Source organism: Benincasa hispida, chromosome 5 (assembly GCF_027475165.1).
Source record: "Benincasa hispida cultivar pf3 chromosome 5, pf3_genome.v1.1, whole genome shotgun sequence".
NCBI lineage: Eukaryota > Viridiplantae > Streptophyta > Magnoliopsida > Cucurbitales > Cucurbitaceae > Benincasa > Benincasa hispida.
The window spans coordinates 41,388,217-41,412,025 of record NC_143482.1 but is presented as its reverse complement, the minus strand read 5'-3'; the positions used below and the strand labels follow the sequence as shown (position 1 = coordinate 41,412,025).

At 37.3% G+C, this 23,809-nt stretch overlaps 1 protein-coding gene across 9 annotated transcripts; it reads right to left on the bottom strand.

Moving 5' to 3' along the window:
• Positions 1 to 277: 277 nt before the first annotated feature.
• On the bottom strand, positions 278 to 23,542 carry MEE13 (myosin heavy chain-like protein). Of its 9 annotated transcripts, none has more exons than XM_039030982.2 (18): positions 23,271 to 23,542; positions 22,551 to 22,633; positions 20,228 to 20,321; positions 19,984 to 20,092; positions 19,869 to 19,907; positions 19,533 to 19,616; positions 19,372 to 19,433; positions 18,345 to 18,447; positions 9,091 to 9,231; positions 4,892 to 4,960; positions 4,758 to 4,814; positions 4,445 to 4,684; positions 3,680 to 3,763; positions 3,424 to 3,534; positions 3,206 to 3,276; positions 2,756 to 2,965; positions 2,533 to 2,626; positions 278 to 982 (listed from the first exon to the last, which is right to left on the bottom strand). In XM_039030982.2, the coding sequence occupies exons 2-18, from the start codon at positions 22,609 to 22,611 to the stop codon at positions 680 to 682; spliced, it is 1,932 nt and encodes a 643-aa protein (XP_038886910.1). In that variant the 5' UTR covers positions 22,612 to 22,633; positions 23,271 to 23,542; the 3' UTR covers positions 278 to 679. The 9 variants fall into 9 exon arrangements, with proteins under 9 accessions (XP_038886910.1, XP_038886911.1, XP_038886909.1 ...); XM_039030983.2 differs by having other exon boundaries at positions 22,551 to 22,650; positions 23,271 to 23,536; XM_039030981.2 differs by having other exon boundaries at positions 22,551 to 22,640; positions 23,271 to 23,536.
• Positions 23,543 to 23,809: the final 267 nt, after the last annotated feature.

The window sequence follows — 23,809 nt, the reverse complement described above, 5'->3', positions numbered from 1 at the left end:
AAGTTAGCTACACGTTGATCCAAAAAATTCCCTCACATCAACCCAAACCATCTACACCCCATAAAACCATATGCAGAAATTCAATCACAGCTTGATAGGAGATTTTAGGCCAATTGATCCGCATCAATTTCAAACACAACTTGGTAAAACCATAAATAACCAGCCCAAAAGTCGATGGTTCCTCCCACCATTGCCCCCTCGCAATGGTTGAACTTAAAAAAGAAAACACATATCTATACACACACAAGCAATTAGAAACGATCAATGCAAGTAAAAATTTTAATGACTAAATTCCATCTGTATTCACAAATGTAAATTTGAACAGACCACTTGTTTTCACATCTTTGCCACAACAAAACCTCAACCTAATCAAATCATCAACCTCGACATAATAAAAATGTACAAATGTTTAGGACAAATAAATTGGATTCGACAACTCAATTTCATCCGAGCCATAGACTAAAGGATACATGCATTTACAGTTTGTATATCCTAAACAAACCTACAGTAATGCACAGATTTTCATTATTTTCTCCAGTTATCATTTTCCTATGGTACAAATCCCCCTCACTCCATTTGCTCATCCATCAATTTGCAGAGCAGAAAAATGGTCAGTATCATATTCATAACCATGCCAGAATCCAAGGCCAAAGTAGATGAGAGCTCAATCAGTTTAATATCAAGAACCACTTACATCCATGTAATCCTTTAACAACAACTCAGCAACAGAAACAAGGAGCTCAACCATCTCAAAACCAGCAGCAGAAACAAAATCTACCTTTCCCAGGCTAGAGTCTCCTCCTAAAACATCACATGAATCATGTAAAGTTTCCTCACCGGATCCAGTATTTACCTCAGCTGACCAACTGATGGGTAAGGAGCTGCTAAGTGCAGTCTTTATGAGTTTTGCCTCGTTGATTATGCCCTTGAGAGCCCCCATCACACTTGTAGCTGGACCTTCAGAAGTAACTGACTCTTTAGCCTGCAAAATTAACAATAGTTACGATTGTGACAACTTGAGTCCCATAATAAGTCACTTGATATGCTTCTACATCCAATAAGCAAATATTATTAGTGATAGAGCAGGACTAAATTACAAATTTAATCCCTAAACTTTTAGAGTAGTGGAAAGTCTCAACTAAATCTATGAACTTCTAACTTTTATTCCAACAAGTATTTTTTTTTTTTTTTGAAAAAAATTCTAACAGATCCTTATCATTCATGCTATTATTTAAACGTTGACGTAACATGCTCGTTTGATGATTTGGTGTAACATAGCAACTGAGTGGTCCAAGGTAGCATGTCAATTGCATAAAGTAGGAGTTTGAAATGTTTTCTACCAGCCTACCCCATCAATATTTCTTTTTACCTTGCCATTATTTTCTCCACATGGTATATTGCACCAAAGCATCACTCATTTGTGTCGCAGGTCAACATTATATAGTCAAGGTATTAGTAGCAGGGACAAATTAATATCAAAATTTTGAAGATGTAATCAGATAAATGTAGATCTATATGGATATGTGGTCCAAGGTAGCATGTCAATTGCATAAAGTAGGAGTTTGAAATGTTTTCTACCAGCCTACCCCATCAATATTTCTTTTTACCTTGCCATTATTTTCTCCACATGGTATATTGCACCAAAGCATCACTCATTTGTGTCGCAGGTCAACATTATATAGTCAAGGTATTAGTAGCAGGGACAAATTAATATCAAAATTTTGAAGATGTAATCAGATAAATGTAGATCTATATGGATATGGTGTATGTCTCCCAGGTTGGTTATAAAAGTATTCGTTTTTAGTAATATTAAAAAGAAAAGTTCAAAGATGTGACTGAAACTCATTGAACTGTAGAAACTAAATTTAGGAACTAAATTAATTCAAGTCGAGGATTAAATAACAAGTTTAGTTTCTGAACTTTTAAGTTTGTCTAAAAGTTTTCTAAACTTTAAAAAGTATCTAATAGATATCTGAACTTCGAACTTTTAATTATGTCTAATAAGTCACTACTTTAAGAAATGTCAGTTGAGATTTCAATTGGACCCTAAAACTTTCAACTTAAAACATCCAATATGTCAAGAATCTAATAGACACAATTGAAAATTAGGGCCTATTAGACACTTTTTAGAGTTTGTAGACTATATAAACACAAACCTGAAAGTTTAATGACCTATTAGATGTCTTTTAAAGTCTAGAGACCAAATAGGAATAAACTAGTTCAAACAATAAACTTGTAGTTTAAACTTTGAGAATAAAATGTTACCTGAAAAAATGTTGCCAAATCATTAGTGCTAAATAAATGGTGATGAACTTTTCATAATAAGAAAGACGCCAGGATAATCACATAAATGATGAAATATGACCCATAAAGAGAGACTAACAACGCTCAACTTCAAGAATCAAGCAGCTGCTGCAAGATCAGAAATCCCTCATACATGAAAAGTAAACTATTAAAAGACAGCTAACGTTTTTTAACTATGTATGTGGAACGTTTTTTTAACTATATAACTGGAGTTGTGAAGGTAACCACCTTCAGAAGAGAGAGACGAAGCCTGTGAATTGAAGAGGTCAGTTGCTCCATGCTTTCAATACTTTCTCTAAGAGTTGCGTTTTCAATTTTCATTCTGCAAACAAAATCAAAATAATCGAGCCTTTCATACATGAGTAGATGCCATTCGATATCACATGCAATACCCATACATACATGAGTCAAAATCCTACAATTCTAAAGAACACCATAAATGTTAACTAACCTGGCAAATTCCAGAGCAGACTTCCGAGAAGAGTAATTTTCTTCATTATCCAAGTGAGCTGCAGCTTCACTTCCACTGATTTCCGGTGCACCTACCCAACGTCTCAGATATGTACCCTTCAGCAAGCCTTTTAGTTTCCCCTCTCTCTCGTGAGTAACAAGTTTCCTTTCCACAGTGTCGACTCCTCGTTTCAAGTCATGAACGCTTTTCCTTGAACAAGAACATATCATGCGGGTCAATTGTACTATCCATATCCATAATATTAATCACTTTAGTTAAAAGGTGTTCAAATCATTTTGAGGGAAAAATACAAAAAGGCAGTTGCAGTCACAAATTGTATTTACTGGACCCAGCTCCTTGTTTCAAAGAAGCTATCCACTATGGTACATTGTCATGAGAATCAAACACAAGACCACAACGTCTCAAGTTGCTATGCAGACATAAACATACTCTTTAAGTACTTGTAGTTCTTGCTTTACTTGTGCAAGCTCCATTAGTGCTTTAACTTTTTCATGGGTAACCTGAAATCAATATCATTATCATTTCAGAATCAGCTCAACCCACCATCACTTCCATTCCAAATAATAGCAGCCTGTAGGCACATCATCTTTGAGACATTTTATGACGATTATTCTGAAATCTTGAAGCCAAGGTGAAGGGTATAAAACCTGCAGTAAGTTTCTCTGGAGCTCCTCTGTTTTTCTTTGAAGAGCTGCATTGACATCTCTCTCCAGCATGTGCCTCTCTTCTTGTTGCGAAAGAAGTAACAGAGCTGAAACCTAAAGAAAGATCCATAGTTAAGAGAACAATTAGAAGAAAGATGGGACAATACATCCGAAGATAATATAGAAGTGGTTATTGCTGAATCATACAAGACTAGTTAACACAACAGAGAAACAGAAAAGAACTATAGGAAATAATAACCTTTTCTTGAAGTGCCAAAGCAAGGGCTTCAGAGGCCTCAACATTTCCATCAGCAACGGAATCTGGTAAGCCAGGAATTTTCATCTACAATGCATTCAAACAGTCGTAAAAAATTTAACCCCATCTTCATGACAAACCTTACACTCGCTCATGAAACTTTTCACTGAAGAAATGATGAAATAATCTGGCCTTAACATTTCATTCCACGTGAAACCAAAATACCATAAGAGTAAAAGACCCATAGACATCATGCACATTAAAGTTCTCATTCAGTTAATATAAATTAATTTAAGAAATTACATCTAATAAATAAAAGATAAATTTACAAAATACTTCTCAGAAATTCCATTCCCACATGTTAAACACTGCTTATATATTTTCAGACTTGTAGTCAATATCAATCTCATGCACATCCAAACATAGGTTAAATCAGATTCTTTTTAATCCTAGGCTTCAGAATTTCATTCCTGCATGCTAAATGCCTCGTTATAGCTTTAGTCTACAAGATATCACCTGACTATATATGGATATCATGTTACTCCACCCCAAAGAAGCACAAAGAAAAGAAGAGCAGAATAAGGAAACCCATTAAAAAAAAGGATTAAAAGTAGTTTCGCTGAATGACACTATATACAAACTACCAATAGACAAATGGACTACGGTGTGAGCCGATAATGCTATTGATATAACAAGAAACTGCATAGATGCTCTATTATCACTTTTCCCAGTTGAAAGGCAGTTCATTTCTACATCTAGTATACCCACCTTGGTATTGGTATTCAAATGCTCATCCTGGGAATCATTTTCTGCTTTCAGCAGTTTCTCAGAATCCTTCATATTCTGAACTCCCCAGCCATATTGCATAATCTTTTCTTCAATCTCTCCAATTGTCGAATTCATATTAGACATTTCTTTGTCCAATAAATCCAATATATGATCTCGATATTGAGAATAGTATTGACAAAACCCTGAAATCTTGCTCTTGACCATATCGTCCATGCGAATCTGCATCAGAGGAAAACAAGATGATTTATGCATAAAATTAGGTTATATCTACTCAAAAGGTGGAAGTACTGACCAGCTTCAATTCCAAATCATGCACCTTCAGCTTTAAATGCTTTTCAATTTCCACACCCTATGCCCACATAAAGATTCCCAGTTAAACCCATGAAGTTAAATGCGAAGTTGAAATATTGGAGAAACCAATCATACCATCCGTAGCTTATTTTGAAGATTGTCTACTGTTTTCTTCGTTTTCTCCAGTCCTTCTTCCAAAGAATTCTGTCTGAAGAGAAGTTAATCCATTTGCACACAGAACATATTTAACCAAACGATTGGAATAGCAGCACTATGTGCAACAAGGATGATTTGATTTGCTAGTAATATGAAAAGAATTATAAGTCGAACAGACTATTTAGCCTACGCAATAATTAAAGATCGTGCATGAATGGTTAACAAGCTATTGGAAAGAATTCGACTAAAAAAGACTCTTAAATAAATTCTTAAAGAAGAGCCCATCGAACTGTATAATGACACTCTAACTAAAGTGGGATTATAAAAAATAGCATTGATTTTAAAGAAATTTACAAGTTCCCTAAGCACTTTGAGAAGCAAGAAATCCCACAAACTATTTTTAGAAAACAACCTACCCCAACACCTTTTTTTTTACAAGAAACTATTTCATGGATAGAATGAAAATAACCGAGGTATATAGAAGGATTCCATAGAATATGTGTTAGAGGATATATGTAAATAGAGGAGCTCATTAGTTTCTTGTCCGTTATTGTCTTTTCACTATAGTCTAGGGCTTTCATGTATGCCTATATATATTAAACTCTAATGTATAGAATGAATGAGATTCTTAGTATTTTGATATCACAATAACATGGTATCAGAGCTCTAGCCAATTAGGGTTTGGTAGACCTTAGGTTTTGAGAGTTTAGAACCCATTCATGTTTAGGGTTTTGGGAAGTGTTTGAGTTTACACTTCTGCTTGTCGCTGCTGTCTGCAGTGTGTTCACCATCCGCCGCCGCTGCCGTTGCAAGTTTGGTTAGTTTTATGTGTTCTTTTTGACACCGCTCGTTCCAAAGGGAAGCCCAACCGCTGATCTACAAAACCATGGTGGTTCGGCATCCATCTGATCAACGCGTGAGCTTCACGCGCCGCCATAGTCCTCTGCCGTCAGTCTTGCACACCGGCGTGAGAGCACGTGTGTTGCTGGAATCTTATCCAACTTTTGGTTTTTTTCTATTTTCTGCTACTCTGGACATGTTTGTGTTGTTGCTTTGGTCATATTCAGCTGGTGGTAGCTGTCGGTTTGGAAAAGAACCAATTTTTTATAGGAAACCTTGTTTAAGTTCAGGTTTTCAGTGGATTTTTCAGAAGTTACACAATCTATTGGGTATGCTTTCATGGGTTCAGATTAAATTTTGTAACTCTACATTTGTTATTCACATATGGCTGAACAAGACCGTGTAGTGATATCTACTGTGGTTCAATTACGATCTCAATCCATCCATGGTATGTCTAAAAAGCCCGTTCATTTTTTCGTTGAGTTTGCTAAACCTCAACAATACCAAATATCATCAAAAGCATCTTCTTCATCATTTATACATGCCCCTATTACAACCATTGCTAATTTAGGTAACATGAATCATTGTCTTCTTTCATCCTCTACGCAATGGGTCATAGACTCTAGTGCTACTGCTCATATGACAGGTAATCCCAACTTATCTTCCACCCCTTTGTCTTCCTACACCCCTCTCCAGTGTTACCTTAGCAGATGGATCAAAATCTTCTGTTCTTGGATTTGGCACTATAACTCCCACTCCATCCCTTTCTCTGTCATTTGTCCTACATTTACCTAAGTTTTCTTCTAACGTGATCTCTATTAATCAAATAACTCGTGACCTTAATTGTTGTATCTTATTTTATCCTAGCTATTGCTTGTTTCAAGATCTTGTGACGAAGAAGATGATTGGGAAAGGACATGAATTTCGAGGACTTTATATTTATTATCACCCAATATAGACATCAACAACCGTTGCGGGTTCTGGCGTTGTTTCTCCATTTGATGCCCATTGTCATCTTGGTCATCCCTCTCTCAGTCTCAAAAAAGCTTTGTCCTCATCTTCATTAGATCGTGATTCATGCCAGTTTATCAAACTTCATCATATTAGCTCACGCCCTAGAATTGATAATCGAGCCATTTCTCCTTTCGAATTAGTTCATTCCGATATTTGGGGTCCTTGTCCAATTGTGTCCAAAACTGGTTTTCGATATTTGTTACCTTCGTTGATGATTACTCTCGCATGTCTTAGGTATATTTTATGAAGAACCGTTCTGAGTTACTTCATAATTTTTGTAATTTTCATGTTGAGATTCAAACCCAGTTTGGTTTTCCCAAGTGTTGAGAAGTGACAATGCCATTGAATATTTTTCAGAAGCACTTACATTGTATCTAAATAAGCATGGAATTATTCATCAATCATCTTGTGTTGATACTCCTCAAAATGGAGTTGTTGAACGAAAGAAACAACATCTTCTTGAAACTGCACAAGCATTATTCTTTTAAATGCATGTTCATAAAGCAATTTTTGGGTTGATGCAATTTCAACATGTTTCTTGATTAATCGCATGCCTACATCAGTTCTTGAAGGTCAAATTCCATATTATGTTCTATTTCCTACAAAACCTTTGTTTCCTATTGAGCCAAAAATATTTGGTTGTACTTATTTTGTTCGGGATGTTCATCCTAATCTGACCAAATTAGATCCTAAATCTTTTGAAGTGCATTTTCTTAGGCTATTCTCGTGTTCAAAAAGGATACAAATGTTATTGTCCTAGTTTAAACAAATGTCTCGTATCTCATGACGTTACCTTCTTTGAGAAGAAGCCTCAAACTGCATCTTTGTCTAGTACGAGTCAAGGGGTGGACGATGATCTCTTTCTATATACCATTCAGTCTCCCACACCCAATCTTAATCCATCTCCTTCAACTCCAACACCCAATCTTATTCCATCTCCTTCAACATATGTCCTCCTTGTCCACCTATTATTAAACAAGTCTACTCTAGACAACAACCACCTCTGGATGATTGTCCTATTCCAAGAGTTCCTACATCATCAAATCCAGGACCGAGCGATGACCTTCCTGTTGCTTTTCGTAAAGGTAAACGTTCTTGTACTTTCCCTATTTCTTCTTTTGTCTCTTATGACCATTTATCAACTTCAACATGCCCTTTTGTTGCATCTCTTGATTCTATCTGATCCTCAAAACTATTCATGAAACTTTGTCTGATCCTCAAAACTATTCATGAAACTTTGTCCCATCCTGGTTGGCGCAATACCATGATAGAGGAGATAAATGTCGTAGATGGTACATGGGATTTAGCATATCTTCTGACAGAAAAGAAGGCAGTTGGATGCAAACAGGTGTTTGCAACTAAGGTCAACCCTGATGGCTCAGTTGCTCGGTTAAAAGCGCACTTGGTTGCCAAAGGCTATGCTCAAATATATGGAATTGATTATTTTGATACTTTTTCTCCTGTTGCAAAACTAACTTCTATCATATTATTTATTTCCATGGCAGCATCTCACGGTTGGCCTTTGCATCAGCTTGACATTAAAAATATCTTTCTCCATGGTGATCTTCAGGAGGAAGTGTATATGGAGCAACCACTTGGATTTGTTGCTTAGGGGGAGAAGGATAAAGTGCATCAACTTCGCAAATTATTGTATGGGTTGAAACAAAGTCCACGAGCATGGTTTGAAAAATTTAGTCATTTCAATTAAAAAATAGGCATAATTACATAATTAAGTCATTTCACTTTATTGACCATGGATCCTGTTCCAACTAGATATTATAGAAATTTGCTAACTTGGATAAGTGTTACAATTTTTACCTTAAACTTGGATAAATGTTGTAATTTTTACCTTAAACTTGAATAAGTATTACATGTTATACCTTCTAATAGCCTTTTGTTCGAAGAATAGTTAAAAGACAGTTATATGTATGTTCAATGAAATATATAGTATATGTATAGTACAAAATAGATAGATGTCAAGTTTAGACACCAATATATCAAATTTAGTGGGTGAAGTGGGTGAGTTAGCAGATATTGAACCAAATATAGAAATTGTAGTTGTGACACTTATCTAAGTCTACGGCCCAATTCGATAAAATTGAAAATTTGAAGGTGAAAATGGATACACCTTGCCAAGTTCAGGGTGAAATTCATTTTTTCCCCTGATTAATTATCAGAAGTTAATCGAGAAATGTCACCAGAAGAAGAAAAGAAAAACATATCAAATAATCCAGAAGAATAATAAATAATATCATACAATGAGAAAAATCCAATTGCTAAATAGAAACTTACTATATAAATCCAATTGCTAAATGGAAACTTACTATATATCTAAACGTTGAAGAATCATTGAAACTCCACATTTCCGGAGGATCGTGTAAAAGACACTGACATTTTTCGTCCAAACTAGTATCCATAAATCCTTCGAGAGAACTCTGTCTGATCTCGTAAAACTTATTGATTACCTAATAGATAGAGAGAAAATAGTTGTTAGAAATGAGCAAAAGGAAGAAATGAAGAACTTCATGCTATGACCTCCATACATTAAATATTGAATTCTCTGAAAAGGAGCATAGAGGGTAACAAATCAGAAATAATGATTAGAGAAACATATTAAAAATTAATTTTAAGGTTAATTTGCGCATTAATCAAACTTAAATTTGTGAAAAACTTGATATCATTGGAATTAGTGAGTTCACATAAATTTTTTCATTTTTTCTTTTTCTTTTTGTTTTTTTTTTTGTTTTTTTTATTTTTTGTTTTTTTGTTTTTTTGTTTTTTTGGGTTAACAATTAGTGAGGGAACAGACGAAAATTGAATGAAGAGTAAAATTGCAACACTTAACTATGTCAAGGGTCCAATTCGATGAAATTGAAGGTTTAGGATGAAAATTCATGCAACACGACAAGTTTAGGAGTAAATTTTGAAGATTTTCCCTTATTTTTATTATGACATGACACAATTTACATTGATAACATGACATCGTTCAAAGGGAGAAAATCTGATCCAGGGATTTTTTTTTCTTATAATGGATAACTAAAATTTCATTGAAAAGAAAGGAAAGAAGTTATACAAAGCTCCTCCAATTCGTTGAGAGAGAGCTGAACCTAAAGCTAGAAGAGAGAAAGTTGACACCAAGAAATATCCAAAAGGCCAGGAAATTCGTGAGGACTTCAGTTGATTTCTGTCTTTCATTCTGAAGAGACCAAATAAGAGCTCTGAGTCTGCAGAAACGTAGAGCCAAGTTCTTTGTTTTTTGGGAGGATGCACCACGTGGATCAAAGCCAGCCGGGAAATGAAATCATTTAGGAAGACACCAGCATTCCAAAGGATGTGAAGGAAACTCCAGAGTCTGGTTGTATAAGGGTAAGTGATAATTGGGTGTGTGAGGGCTCATGTTCCAGGTATTTCTTCTAAAAAAAAAAAAATTGGGGCCTCCAATTTAGGTGAGACCTTCATTGGTGTTCTCTCAGTCAACATTGAAGTTCGAAAATTCTTCAGTTCAATTTAGAAGGTACATCCCTTGCATTTCTCCTCCAAAAAGTCCTCCAATTGATTCCAACATTGATTCTACAGCAAGTGTTAGTAGTGAAGAAGAGGATTTTGAATCTCATTAGTCCGTGCCAGAGACTCAATTCTTCGAAGATCATTTTGAGGAAGCAGTGAACCTTTTTCAAGATTCAGCTGGAAAGAAGGGGCTGATTTCAAAGTCAGCAAGTTCCATCCCGGTGCCTCCTTCACAAATTCCATCAACCTCAGATCAATTATAGAAATTTGTGATATTCAACTAGGGAAATAGTTCCCTCTTTGTTTGAAGTTAAGCTTTGGTTTCTCTGGTGTTTTGTTATCCCTTGGAGTATTCAGCGCCTTTAATGTCTCAAGAAGGAAGCCTTTTCAGCCTCTTATTTCTTCAGCATGGAGGTCTTGGCTTTGAGGTTTTACTTTTCAGTTTGCTTCGCTGACAGCGTGTGGTGGTTTTCAGCCCCGTTTAATCCCTTTGGACAGTGACTGCTTCTTTTTTAATCGTTTTGGTTTGTTCGAGTTGTTCTTCAGAGCCTTCTTCTTCTTATCTTCTTTGGTAGAACTTTCAAGTTCAATTTTTTAGAGTTGTTGCAGTGGAAGCTTTTCTTCAATTTGTTTCGGGCTTGTTTAAGTTAAAGGCATTTAGATTTGTGTTCATCTTGAGATATGTGTTCATTTGGAATGTTTTCAATTTTTCTTTAAAATTTAATAATTTGATTCTAGCCTTGCATTGGCAAGTTTGTTGTTTTTATTTTCCTCTCATGTCCTTTGAGCTTTTGACTCTTTCATTAATTCAATGAATAGTCTTGTTTCCATTTAAGAAAAAATAATAAGGGTAAGTGATAAAAGTATGGGCCTGCGTTACATTTTGAGATTCACACAAATGGCACCAATTTGAAGAGATGGGCAACTATGGGCAATAATGTTGCAGGTGGTGATAAGTGTTAGAGGCAGGAATGACTAAACTCCCAAAGTAGGAATTTAACCTTTTTTGAGTAGAGATCCTTCCAGATAACCTTGAAACCCCTTGTCAACATCTCCTTCCCTTAATCGGAGCAAGGATGTGAGATTCACACAAATGACCCCAATTTGGAGAGATGGATAACCATGGGCATCCAAATTGCAGGTGCTCGTAAGTGCTGAGGCCGGATGACTAAACTCCCAAAGCAGGAATTTAACCATTTTAGAGATCCTTTCATCCTCCCAAATAACCGTGTAAAGCCCCTTGTCAATATCCCCTCCAACTGGAGCAAGAGAGCGTGAATCAATGATCGGACCTTCATCAACTTCATTAAGCTGAAACTTATGGTGACTAGTATTTTCTTTAGCCAATAGATGGAATCGGCTTGGTTGTGGCCCCACAGCCACTAGTATTTGGTTGGACTTGAGCATCTATCTATCAAATACTTGTAATAGTGATAATTAATGGAAAAGAGTAATACTTATTATAGAATCAGTATGGAGCTCCATTTCCTCTCTCTCTCTCACTCTTTTACCCCTTTTCTGGTGTGCTTGCTTCGCTTCTTATCTTTCTCCGCTTCCATGGGTTCTCCATTGGTTATCTTGGCTCATATAGGCCAAGAGATAACTACCCGTCCCATAGTTGTCAAGTTGAACATTAAAGACGACTTTGACCGGAAATCCAGAGTCAGAAGCATTAGCACTAGAATCCCAGAAAAGAGTAAACAAACTTTCTTTCTCCTTATTTTTTACTGAGTTAAATCATTTTCTCGAGCTTTCCCTCCAGACCTACATTTCTTTTGCAGGTCTCATTGCTCCCACTAATATTCTAATAGAAGCTTGTACAGAGGCAAAGGATAACCAATGTGACTTTTTTATTATTATTTTTAAGAAATAAAGGTGAAAAGAGATAAACAAGGTGACTTCATCCTAACAAAGATTGAGTTATACAGGTGATTCTTTTCCTTCACGTGGATACGCCATCCCTCTACCTATTAATTCTTTCCAGCAGGATAAAGCCTAAGCTCAGACGCATAGACAAATGAAGAAGCAAGGGTACCAGGGTAGCTTAGCAAAGGGGCTGGATCAAAATAAAGAACCTTCAGATCAACTTGTGGAACTCAAATACTTTCATCTTCTCGAATGTGCTGAAACGTGTTCCTGTTATAGTGTTTCTACTGAGGAGAAGGATAACTATCGAGGCTTCATCCCGACAAAGAATAAGTTACCCAAGCGATCCTTTTTCTTCACTAGGATACACCTTTCTTTTACATCAGCAAAGGAGACATTAGAGGAGGAGGGGGAGGGAAGGACTGCTGGGCATTACATCAAGATAATCCTCAAAACTAAAGATAAGTGATGGACTCCTAGGAACATCTTCGTAGGGTGTCGCTTAAAGGCAAAATGAAAATTCATTAGAATTGTGCTGTTCAAGCTACTGTATGGCTTCTTCAAAAATAGATAAATAAATAAATAATAAAAAAGAAGAAGAAAGAGAGAGAAGAGAGAAGGTAAAAAAAAACAAAAGAGAGAGAGAGAAGAGAGAAGAATATAGATAAATCAAAGGATCTGTATTTTATTTTTTTTAATAAGAAAAGTAGTACGGAACGGAAGGCTTTTCTGAATTAATCTTTTAAAATAACCTTCTTATTATTAATTACTGGAAGGCTTTTCTAGTCTTTTGGGAGGAAGTTCTCTCTCCCAGGCCATTTAGATTTTTCCATTCCCTTTCCGGTTTAATGCATTCACCATTTTTTAAAAATATAAAAAAGAAAAAAAAAATGAGATGAAGGAAATTAGGGGATTTCTTTGTAATTTTTTTAATTTCTTTAATTGTTTTAATTAGCTTTGCTACCACCAAGGCCTCTTTTGTCACTCCATTCAAAAACCATCAAATAACTCTTCCTACCATGATTACTAAACTTGAAGATTTCAGCTAATCAGGCACCCTTATTCCACGTTTTTTCCACCAAGAACAAAGAACAAGAATCCAAAGCCAAATAGCTAATCAGAATCCCAAACAAAATAAAGAATGCAAGTATATGAAGGGATCAAGCTACAGTATAACTTCAACTTAAATAATTCATTTAAAGCAACTCATTAAAAATGCCGAGATTTAAGCTAAAATAGTAGTAGATATCCCATGATCCTGACAATTTGCAAGGAGAGATGGAAGTTCAACATTTGTCTCCTTACATGTGCCAAGATGTATACCAGGGACTCGGAGTAAAAACCTCTTTTTACTCAATAAAACCCTAAAAATACATAAGATGTTCAAGAATCAACCCAACAAAATGCCTGTTCGATTTTGAGATGCCAAGAAATATGTCAATATGAACCCTCGTGTTGAACTTCCTCTCCTTTGATTTATTGTTTAGGGTTAAGACAACCATCTAACATGACTATCAAAATTGCTCAGACGTCATTAACTTTTTGATGGCAACAAGATTTTCAAATTATCAGCACGGAGGAAGGATGGGAAGGTAGGGATTTTCTTGAAAAGTTAGGGGAAAAAGGAAAAAAAACACCAGAGTTACGTGGAAAACCCTAGACCAGGGAGAAAAAACCACGATAAGAGTTTTTATTTTTAATTCAGATACACAGTACACAATACAAGAACATGTATAAATAACCAAACAATGAGAAACCCTAGACGGATAAAAGACAAAAACGCCCTTAGGGCTAAAATATAATTTCTAACACTCCCCCTCAAGTTGGGGCATAGATGTCAATGAGACCCAACTTGCTAACACAGGTGTCAAAAGTTTGTCTGGGTAACCCTTTGGTGAGAACATCTGCAACTTGTTGGCTGGACGGAACATAAGGAATGCAAATACTACTGTTATCCAGTCTTTCTTTGATGAAGTGTCGGTCAATCTTAACGTGTTTGGTTCTGTTATGTTGAACCGGATTGTGTGCAATATTAATGGCAGCCTTGTTATCGTAGTAAAGTCTCATCGAGTCATGACTTTCTTGATGTAAATCTACCAAAACCTTCTTCAACCAAATCTCTTCGCATATACCCAAGCTCATAGCCCTATATTCGGCTTCGGTAGTGCTTCTAGCCACGATGCCTTGCTTCTTACTTCTCCAAGTAACTAAGTTTCCCCACACAAAGGTACGGTATCCTAAGGTAGATTTTCTATCTATAATAGAACCGGCCCAGTCAGAATCTGTGTAGGCCTTGATACACCTTTTATCATGCTTTCTGAAAACCAAGCCCTTTCCAGGAGAAGACTTCAAATACCTCAGGATCCGTGTGACTGCCTCCATGTGTCTTTTACACGGAGCCTGCATGAACTGACTGACCAAGCTAACCGCATATGATATATCAGGTCTGGTATGTGACAGATATATAAGTTTCCCCACAAGCAGTTGATATCTTTCTTTGTTTACAGGAACATCATCTGCTGACTCTATCAGATTGAGGTTGGCTTCTATAGGTGTATCTGCAAGTTTACACCCTGTCATTCCAGTTTCTTTCAACAAATCGAATGTGTATTTCCTCTGAGACACTGAGATCCCTTCTACTGATCTTGCTACCTCCATTCCTAGAAAATATCGCAAGGTACCGAGATCTTTTATCTCAAACTCATCTGCCATTCGTCATTTCAACCTGTAAATTTCTGTTGAATCATCTCCTAATAGTATAATATCATCAACATAGACAATCAATACTGTTATTTTTCCTGGTGCTGACTTCTTAGTGAACAAGGTGTGATTTGAATGCCCTTGAACAAACCCCTAAGATTTAACAAAGGTGGTGAATCGATCGAACTAAGCTCTAGGGGACTGCTTCAATCCATACAAGGATTTTTTTAATTTGCATACCTGATTGCCAAACTGGGCTTCAAAACCTGGAGGTGGGTTCATATAAACCTTTTCTCCCAGTTCACCATTCAAGAACGCATTTTTCACATCCAACTGATGGAGAGGCCAGTCTTGATTAACAGCCACAGAAAGGAGGACACGAATAGTGTTAAGTTTTGCCACAGGTGAGAAGGTTTCTGAGTAATCCACTCCATACGTCTGAGTGAATCCTTTTGCAACCAATCTGGCCTTATATCTGTTGAGAGTTCCATCTGACTTGTCTTTGATAGTAAACACCCACTTGCACCCTACGGTTTTGTGCCCTCTCAGAAGACTAACCAGATTCCATGTTTTGTTAGTCTCAAGGGCCCGCATCTCCTCCATAATTACACCTCGCCATTCAGGAATTTTCAGAGCCTTGTGCACATTGTCCGAAATTATCACATTATCTAGGCTGGTGGTGAAAGCTCTAAATCTCGTAGACAGGTTACTACAAGACAAGAAGCTTGTCATAGAGTGTTTGGTGCACGACCTAGTACCTTTTCGCAGAGCTATCGGCAAATCCAAGGTAGCATCAACCTCAATCTCATTGGTCTTGTCAACCTGTTGATCTGTACCCAACTGTTGTTCATTTTCAGTCCCCTGAGCACCACTAGGCGCTTCATTATTGCCATCATCCCTGACTTCACTGTCATCATCTCTGACATCACCTGAGTCCCCTATATCACCTTCCACATACTCATTGTCATTATGACTAAGGGTACCTTGAACCTGAGCCGGTTCCGGTTCTGACTCTTGAACCCCTTCCGGCGGAGCAACAGGGGAAACAATTTCGGGAACCATTTCCTTTCAGAGATGCTTCCGATAGTAGGTTATCCAAGGCACTTGTTTTGTAGGAAGGATAGGTTCATTTGTTTCTGTTTCAGGGATAGGTTCGGGAAACAAGTCTAAGGGAACAGAGTAGGTGGAAGTATTAGCCTCTTCACTCGAAGTCTCCCCCTGAAGAGAACTAACGGGAAAGAATGGTTTGTCCTCCAAAAATGTGACATCCATGGTGACAAAATACTTTCGAGAGGAAGGCTGAAAGCACTTGTAGCCCCATTGATGGAGCGGATAACCAACAAAGACGCATTTTTAGGCCCTAGGAGCAAATTTACTTTGGTGAGGACTATGATTATAGACGAACACAGTGCACCCAAAAACTCTAAGAGGAACATCAGGGAAAAGGCGAGTGGACGAGATGGATTCTTTAAAATGTTCTAAGGGGGTTTGGAATTTGAGCACACGGGAGGGCATCCGATTTATGAGATGAGCTGCAGTAAGAACAGCATCCCCCCATAGATACGAGGGTAAGGATGCAGGTGGCGATTTTTCCGTTCGGCCACCCCATTTTGCTGAGGTGTATAGGCATAGGAATTTTGGTGGACAATTCCTTTCGAGTTTAAGAACTCACGAAGGGTCTGATTAACAAATTCACGCCCATTGTCACTTCGAAGAATGGCGATTTTGGTATTGAACTGGGTTTCGACGGTAGTGTAAAACTGTTGAAAGACCGTCATCACTTCAGACTTGTCTATAAGAAGAAACACCCATGTAAGACGAGTGTGATCATCGATGAAGGTAACGAACCACCGTTTACCTGATACCGTTGTGACATTCAAAGGGCCCCAAACGTCACTATGTATCAGGTGGAAGGGCCGGGAAGGTTTGTAGGGTTGTGAGGTAAAAGACGCCCTAGGCTGCTTAGCACGGATACAAACATCACACGACAAAGATGACACATTCACATTACGAAATAAATGGGGAAATGGATATTTCATATAATGAAAATTTGGATGTCCAAGACGAAAATGCCATAATAAGAAATCAGTTTCAGAAATAGTAAGAGAAAACAGTAAACAAGTGCTAGATAAACTCCTAAACGAAGCATCGTCGGAAAGAAAATAGAGCCCCCTATTGTGCCGGGCAATGCCAATCATCTTCCCCGAGCTCAGGTCCTGAAACAAAACATTATATCTAGGTATGTAGGCAATTCTACAGGAATTTCCATTGGCGAAAAACTTAATGGACAAAATTATTTTTCTTGGTCACAATCTGTGAGGATGGTTCTCGAGGGGCAGCACAAGTTCGGGTAACAATCTGTGAGGATGGACAGAATTATTTTTCTTGGTCACAATCATTTGAACCACCCGGTCCAGCCGAACCCTTTACAGCAACTTCTTGTCTCCCATTATTTTTCCTCTGATCAGCCAGCTCCTCCCGTTGGTTTTCCCACACCGACAAAAACGATATCTTCAGGGGGAGACTTCGAGTGAAGAGACTAACACTTTCACCTACTCTGTTCCCTTAGACTTGTTTCCCGAACCTATCCCTGAAACAGAAACAAATGAACCTATCCTTCCTACAAAACAAGTGCCTTGGATAAACTACTATCGGAAGCATCTCCGAAAGGAAATGGTTCCCGAAATTGTTTCCCTTGTTGCTCCACCGGAAGGTGTTCAAGAGTCAGAACCGGAACTGGCTCAGGTTCAAATGATGTTGTGGGTTCTGGTAGACCGATATATCAGGCACATTCAGAGAGCTTGGAAAACTCGATGATGAAGGAAGACTCGAAGATGGAAGATTCGATGAGTAGACAGAACTAGGTAACGTCAGAAGGGAGAACGACTGACCTGAAACACTTCCGCCGACGGGATCTGGAGCGGAATCGGCGGCTGTAAAACTCGGTGGCTGGAAACCATAGGAAGTCGACGGCAGACGCTCGTATCTGGGCTGGGCTGACGCTGGATGGTCGAGTCTCGACGGCAGCGGCGGCAGTGTGGTTGAAGTCATCGTTGGTAGTGGCGGGGGTCCTCCAACGGCAACGACGGCAGTAACGGCTGGATCAATTAGGGCTGGTTGAATCTGAATCGGTCCAAGTAATGACCGTAGGTATTGATCAACGGTAGCCCTAATTTCAGCACTGTTAGAGTTTTCTCTTGGAGTTCCATCCCCTACTAGAGTCGATGACTGAATCTCTTCTATTCCAGCGACATTCTCATCACCATGCTCTGATACCATCTTGAAAAGTTAGGGGAAAAAGGAAAAAAAACACCAGAGTTACGTGGAAAACCCTAGACCAGTGAGAAAAAACCACGATAAGAGTTTTTATTTTTAATTCAGATACACAGTACACAATACAAGAACATGTATAAATAACCAAACAATGAGAAACCCTAGACTGATAAAAGACAAAAACGCCCTTAGGGCTAAAATATAATTTCAACAGATTTCAATGGCTAGGTACCTGTTTTGAAACCTCATTCCGCTCTTCTTGCTTGGCTAGGTTAATTCGTAGTGTATCATTAGTTTCCCTCAAATTTACACAGTCAGACGACAACTCCTCTAATCTGCATTACCAACACAAGATACATCATGATTTTGGATGGAGGGAGGAATAGAAAGTACAGGTAGGGAAGTGGGATAACAATATGTAGCAATCCCATAAAACCTAATAGAATATATGTACAATAAAAAGCACCGGTTACTAGAAACCACATTGTCCACCACCATTTAGAACTCCATAAATAATATTTGAAGCTATTCTAAACAGGGAAAAAATAACAAAATAACAAAAAATGAGGAGAGGAACACATGATGTGTATTATGAAGCTATCTTGCTACACTATCTAACCTAGCTTCACAAATGATACAGCCAAAGCACATAAGAAATACATTGTGAGGAGAAGACAAAAAGAAAATAGAAAGTCAAGTGAAACGAGAAGTAAATACTTGTCCAACTACGGTTAGAACTTCAGCCCTTTCACTGTTAAGGATGGTTTTACGAGTTCATAGATGGTTTATTTTCTGTTTGTTCAGTACGTGTATGGTCTTCCGGCTGCTTATTTAGTTTAGTTGGATGTTTGGTTCAGTTAGAGGTAGATTGTCTTTTTTGTTTCAACTTCCAAGCATCTTTCAAGCATGGTTAATAAAAGTGAGATTCTCAATGTAAATTGATAGGTTTTGAAAAACATTTTTGAGAACAACGTAAATTGATAGGTTTTGAAAAACACTTTTTAATATGGGTTCTGTATTGCAAAAAACTTCTGAAAAATAAATGACACCGCTAGAGTCCTTATTGGTGAGAAAGTCCAAAGGGAGACATTGAACCTAATCACTACCCAAACCTCCTAGGGACTTTCCTTATCACTAGAACTCTCCTATTTCTCTCAAGCCAATGTAGATCAATCAATTATTTGCACATGATTCATTGTATCACTCTAATGTGATTTCAGCAACCAATAGGCAATATCTGATGAAAAGATATGAAGTACCTATTTTGGACCTCTTTAAGCTTTTGCGACATCGACTCTTCTTTCTCCTTCGCCTTCTCAGCCTGTTACCAATCATATAGCAGTCTCAAAATTATTTCAATTAGAAAGAGGAAAGTATAACCAGGAAAATTTAAATTTTGAATAATGAGTGCTTGCATGACCTCCATAATAGAATGATCCCGTTCAGCAAAAGCAGTAGCAACACAACCTTGGAAAAACTTAAGCTGCTTCTCCGATTCCAAATTCTGGAAATAAAGAATGTTTATGATTACAACTGAGATGGAGGGTGAAGCAACTACAATTGAAACAGAAAGTTTAACATGTGACTTTTAACTGAAAAAAACCTTCTCCCTTCTCCTTCCTCCCTTTTTGTAAACTTCTTTAATTAATTATTAAGGATGGTATTGGTATATCCAATTCCTTTACAATTCTTTTTAGAAAAAAGTTACTAAAAGAAGCAAAAGCACAAGTACACGAGCAGGAATCAAGAAAAAGACCTTGGCAACCTCTGAACTGTGTAGATCTGCCAGCTGACTCTGGTGACATTGAAGAGAAATATAAGCTAGTAAAGGAGGTTTATCCCTAACTTGAATGAAAAACTAACCATCATACTTTTATTCTGTAGGCTTCTGCGAGTTCCTCTTGAAGATTGTGATTATCTCTGGTACAAGCAGCAAATTTCTTTTTCAGGTTCTCAATCTCCTGTTCCAAGCCAGCTGTCCTAATAGGGACGTAAAAGTTTAGTAATCCCATTATAACTCAACCATTTCAATAAATCCAAGGCCAACCTTCAACTACAATAAACACATGGAAGCCCACCTCTAAATAGGAAAACAACTTGGAAAAGTTATGGTACCTCTGAAAATGCATTCGAGTAGCCACAGAAAGGTAACCAGGCCCAGATTGCTGCATACATAATTGTTCGATATCTTTTCTTAACTCATCACGCTCTGCAGGATGTAAAAATCAGCATTGAAATGATTACATCATTATCTTAAAATAAATGCAGTAAAGAATAATATGGAAAAACCCAGACTCAAACACCAAAACAATTAAATGGCTACACAAACTCTACCATACAAATAAGCAGAAGAAGACTCTGAATTGTCAATTTGGCCTCAAAACTTCGTGCAAACAAAGAATAATGATAAAGACATGTTGCACAACAAATTACAATGGAAATGTAGTACTTCTTTGCAGAAAATGATCCTTTAACATTACATTCTTCTTTTGCTTTTGATAGTGAGTTTTTTTCATAGAGAAAGACTACACGAGCATACAAAAACGAAGAAACCCAAAAAACCGGAGCCAACAATAAGGGGCTCCAATCAAGTTAAAAAAATACCTTTAAAATAATTACAAAAAGACCTAGATACCAAGGCCCAAACATAGAATCTAACAAGGGACTAAACATTCTAACCCCCCGCCGCCGAAAGACTATTATTTCTCTAATCCCAATTACCTCACAAAATGGCACAAACACATGCCTGCCACAAAAACAACTCGTTTTCTCAAAAGGAGGATGGAGAAAAAGCTCCTCGATTGTGAGGTAAGTTGTTCTATACCATAGTGAGAAATTTTGATGTGTTAAAGATAGCTCAAGAACTTTGGGGTGTCTGTGTTCGATGTGATTTGGAGGATTAAGATACCTAAGAAAGTCAAGTTTTTTATTTGGCAAGTCTTGCTTGGTCGTATGAACATTCTCGATAGGCTTGTTAGGAGAAGAACCTCACTTGTAGGGCCTTTTTGTTATATTCTTTGTCGGAAGGCAGAGGAAGACCTGGAGCATCTCCTTTGGGACTGCCAGTATGCGAGAGGACTATATGGAGTTTCTTTTTGCAAGAGTTTGATGTGAGCATTGCTGAATAGGGAGACGTTCGTGTGATGATCGAGGAGTTCCTTTTCCATCCGCCTTTCAAAGAGAAAGGTCGTTTTCTGTGGCTTGTTGGGATTTGTGAGGTTGTTTGGGATATTTTGGGGGAGAGGAATGATAGAGTGTTTAGAGGGAGGGAACTTGTGAGGTGTGGTCTTTGGTGAAATCTCATGTGGGCTTCGATTTCAAAGCTTTTTTGTAACTATTCTATAGGAAACATTTTACTTAGCTGGAACTCCTTCCTTTAGATGGGATTTTTTTGGTAGGCTTGTTTTTGTTCGCCCCTGTATTCTTTCATTTTTTTCTCAATAAAAGCAGTTCTTCTTATCACAAAAAAATAAAAAAATAAAAAGAGAACTTTCAAACTCTAAGCCTTCAAAACAAGTCTCATGCATTTCTTTTTCTTTTTCTTCTTTACCTGTTTTATCAACCCACCTTCTTGCCCAAAGACCTCCTAAGAAAATTAGAGTTTTTTCTTGGGAGATTGCTTTGGAAGGAGGGTTAAACACTACAGATTTCCCTATCTTTGGTTTTAGGCTCCTAGTATATGTTTTATGTAGGATGTTGGAAGAGCTAGATCTTATCCTGTGCAAATATTTCTCAACTACATATAGAGAAATTTTCTTGAGATCTCAGTGTCGGTTTGGCTTGGTGGGAGGCTACTGAGTACTGAATATGATAGAGAAAGTGCTTATTCTCCCTCCTTTTCTTAATGGAGGTTGATTTCATCAGCAGGTGACACGTCTTTCCAATTATATGGAATATTAGATTCGAGAGAAACATGAATGGTCTAAGGGATTTAAGTGTGGCTCACTCCAATACTTCTCTTTGGACATTCTCTTTGGAACTTTTTGTAAATACTTCTTTTTGGACGTTTTCTTTGAAACTTTTTGTAAATATTCAGTATCTTTCAGATAACAAGTAACGACCGACCGTAGTCTTTTGGCATAATTGATAATTTTATTTGTTTCTGATTTGCCCAGCACCGTTTCTTCAGGTGCAACTAAGATACAAATACAAAAGTACAAGAGACTTTCATAATATGCTATAGCTAACTAACTCAATGAAGTCTTTAATTCTACTTTGTCTCTGTTTTAATAACCATCATTTTGGATGCAACAAAGATACGAAACAACAAAAGAATTTTTCAGAATAAACAAACTCTGAAGTATTCAATTCTATTTCACTTCCCTGTTCCTCGCACCATTTCTTCGGGTGCAACGAATATGCAAAAGTTCAAAATAATATACTGAAGCGATATTGCCCACATTTAAAAACCATGTACAATAAATGGGAGATGGCATACCATGTTCCAACTGTTGAATACGAGTGAGCAAATGTTCATTATCAGGTAACTCTTGATCCATTTTCAGTGTGACAATAATATACCTGCAAGCTAATTAAACCTAATAAAGTAAGTCAACTCCATGGTTATGCAAGCTCTACATAGAAGAAGCAACACAGTCCATATAGTTACTGCACCCGCACCCATATTATAAATCAAACAACCGTTTTGAAAACCCTCTTTATCCAAAGGTTAAAATAGAGAGATCTAAAAGGCTCCACCACTACCCTTCTACATAATGAGTCAGTGTCCTCCCCTCAATTATCCATCCACCATTTTATCACTGTTTCTACAGGGTCTTAATTTCATCTATACACGCCATGGATAATCTACGAACCCATTTCTTCTTAAACCCCAACTAACAAAAAGAACGTATGACCTTCACTACTGCAGCAATTTACACAAATGCATGGCGTACGCACTGAATAAGTTGTCAATCAAATAAACCCAGATAAAATCACTTCAATTTTCACAATAGAATGGACATTCGGCACAGATAACCATAAAATTTTCCTATATTAGTCTGAAGAGTAACTAGAATTAAGAAAATACCCGCCACAACCATGTCCAATTGGGGTTCACCGTTCGCTTAAATTCCCGATTCTTGAATCAAAAGAATCGACAGAAAAAGAAGAAGAAAAAGAAAGGGCTTCGAAATGCAATCGAAACATACATACATACCTGATTACTTGGGCATATTAAACAAGAATTGTTGGGTATGTGGGACTGCAGAGCGGAACTGGGTGGAGAAGGAAAAGGAAGAAGAATTCTGATCTTGAAGTAAAAGCAATAAGGGAAAATGGGGAGAAACGATCGAGAGGAAAGGAGAAGGTAGAAACCAAAAAGAGAGAGCCGTCTCCTTCCTTCTCCCTCTTCTCTCTCCGGTTTGCGGCTGTTGACAGGACAGCTTGTGCTCCCCGCAAAACAACGGCCGTTGGCTCTCTCTGTTCTTTATTTAATTGGGTTGGCAACATTTTTGTTAAATTACAAATTAGGTCGAAAATTTGTCTAATTGTAATCAAATTCTATTGATAGATCAATCGTAATGGACCTCAATCGCAAATATAATTATATTACTTTTTATCATATTTTCGTTATGTTTATTTTTATCTCTGAGAGTCCGTAACAATAACGGTAACGATAATAGTAAATGTGTCAAAATTCGTAGTTTTTCTTTGAATCAATAATAATAATGGTATCCATAGTCATAACTCATCATT

Bases quoted from the DNA above. Each gene is read 5' to 3' on its own strand.
- MEE13 (XM_039030982.2), bottom strand. From the start codon at position 22,611: ATGGATCAAGAGTTACCTGATAATGAACATTTGCTCACTCGTATTCAA. The intron at 9,232-18,344 runs GTACCTAGCCAT...TCTATCTATTAG, and splicing joins GGAATGAGGTTTCAAAACAG to GTAATCAATAAGTTTTACGA. The intron at 2,966-3,205 runs GTATGTTTATGT...TTCTTGTTCAAG, and splicing joins GAACTACAAGTACTTAAAGA to GAAAAGCGTTCATGACTTGA.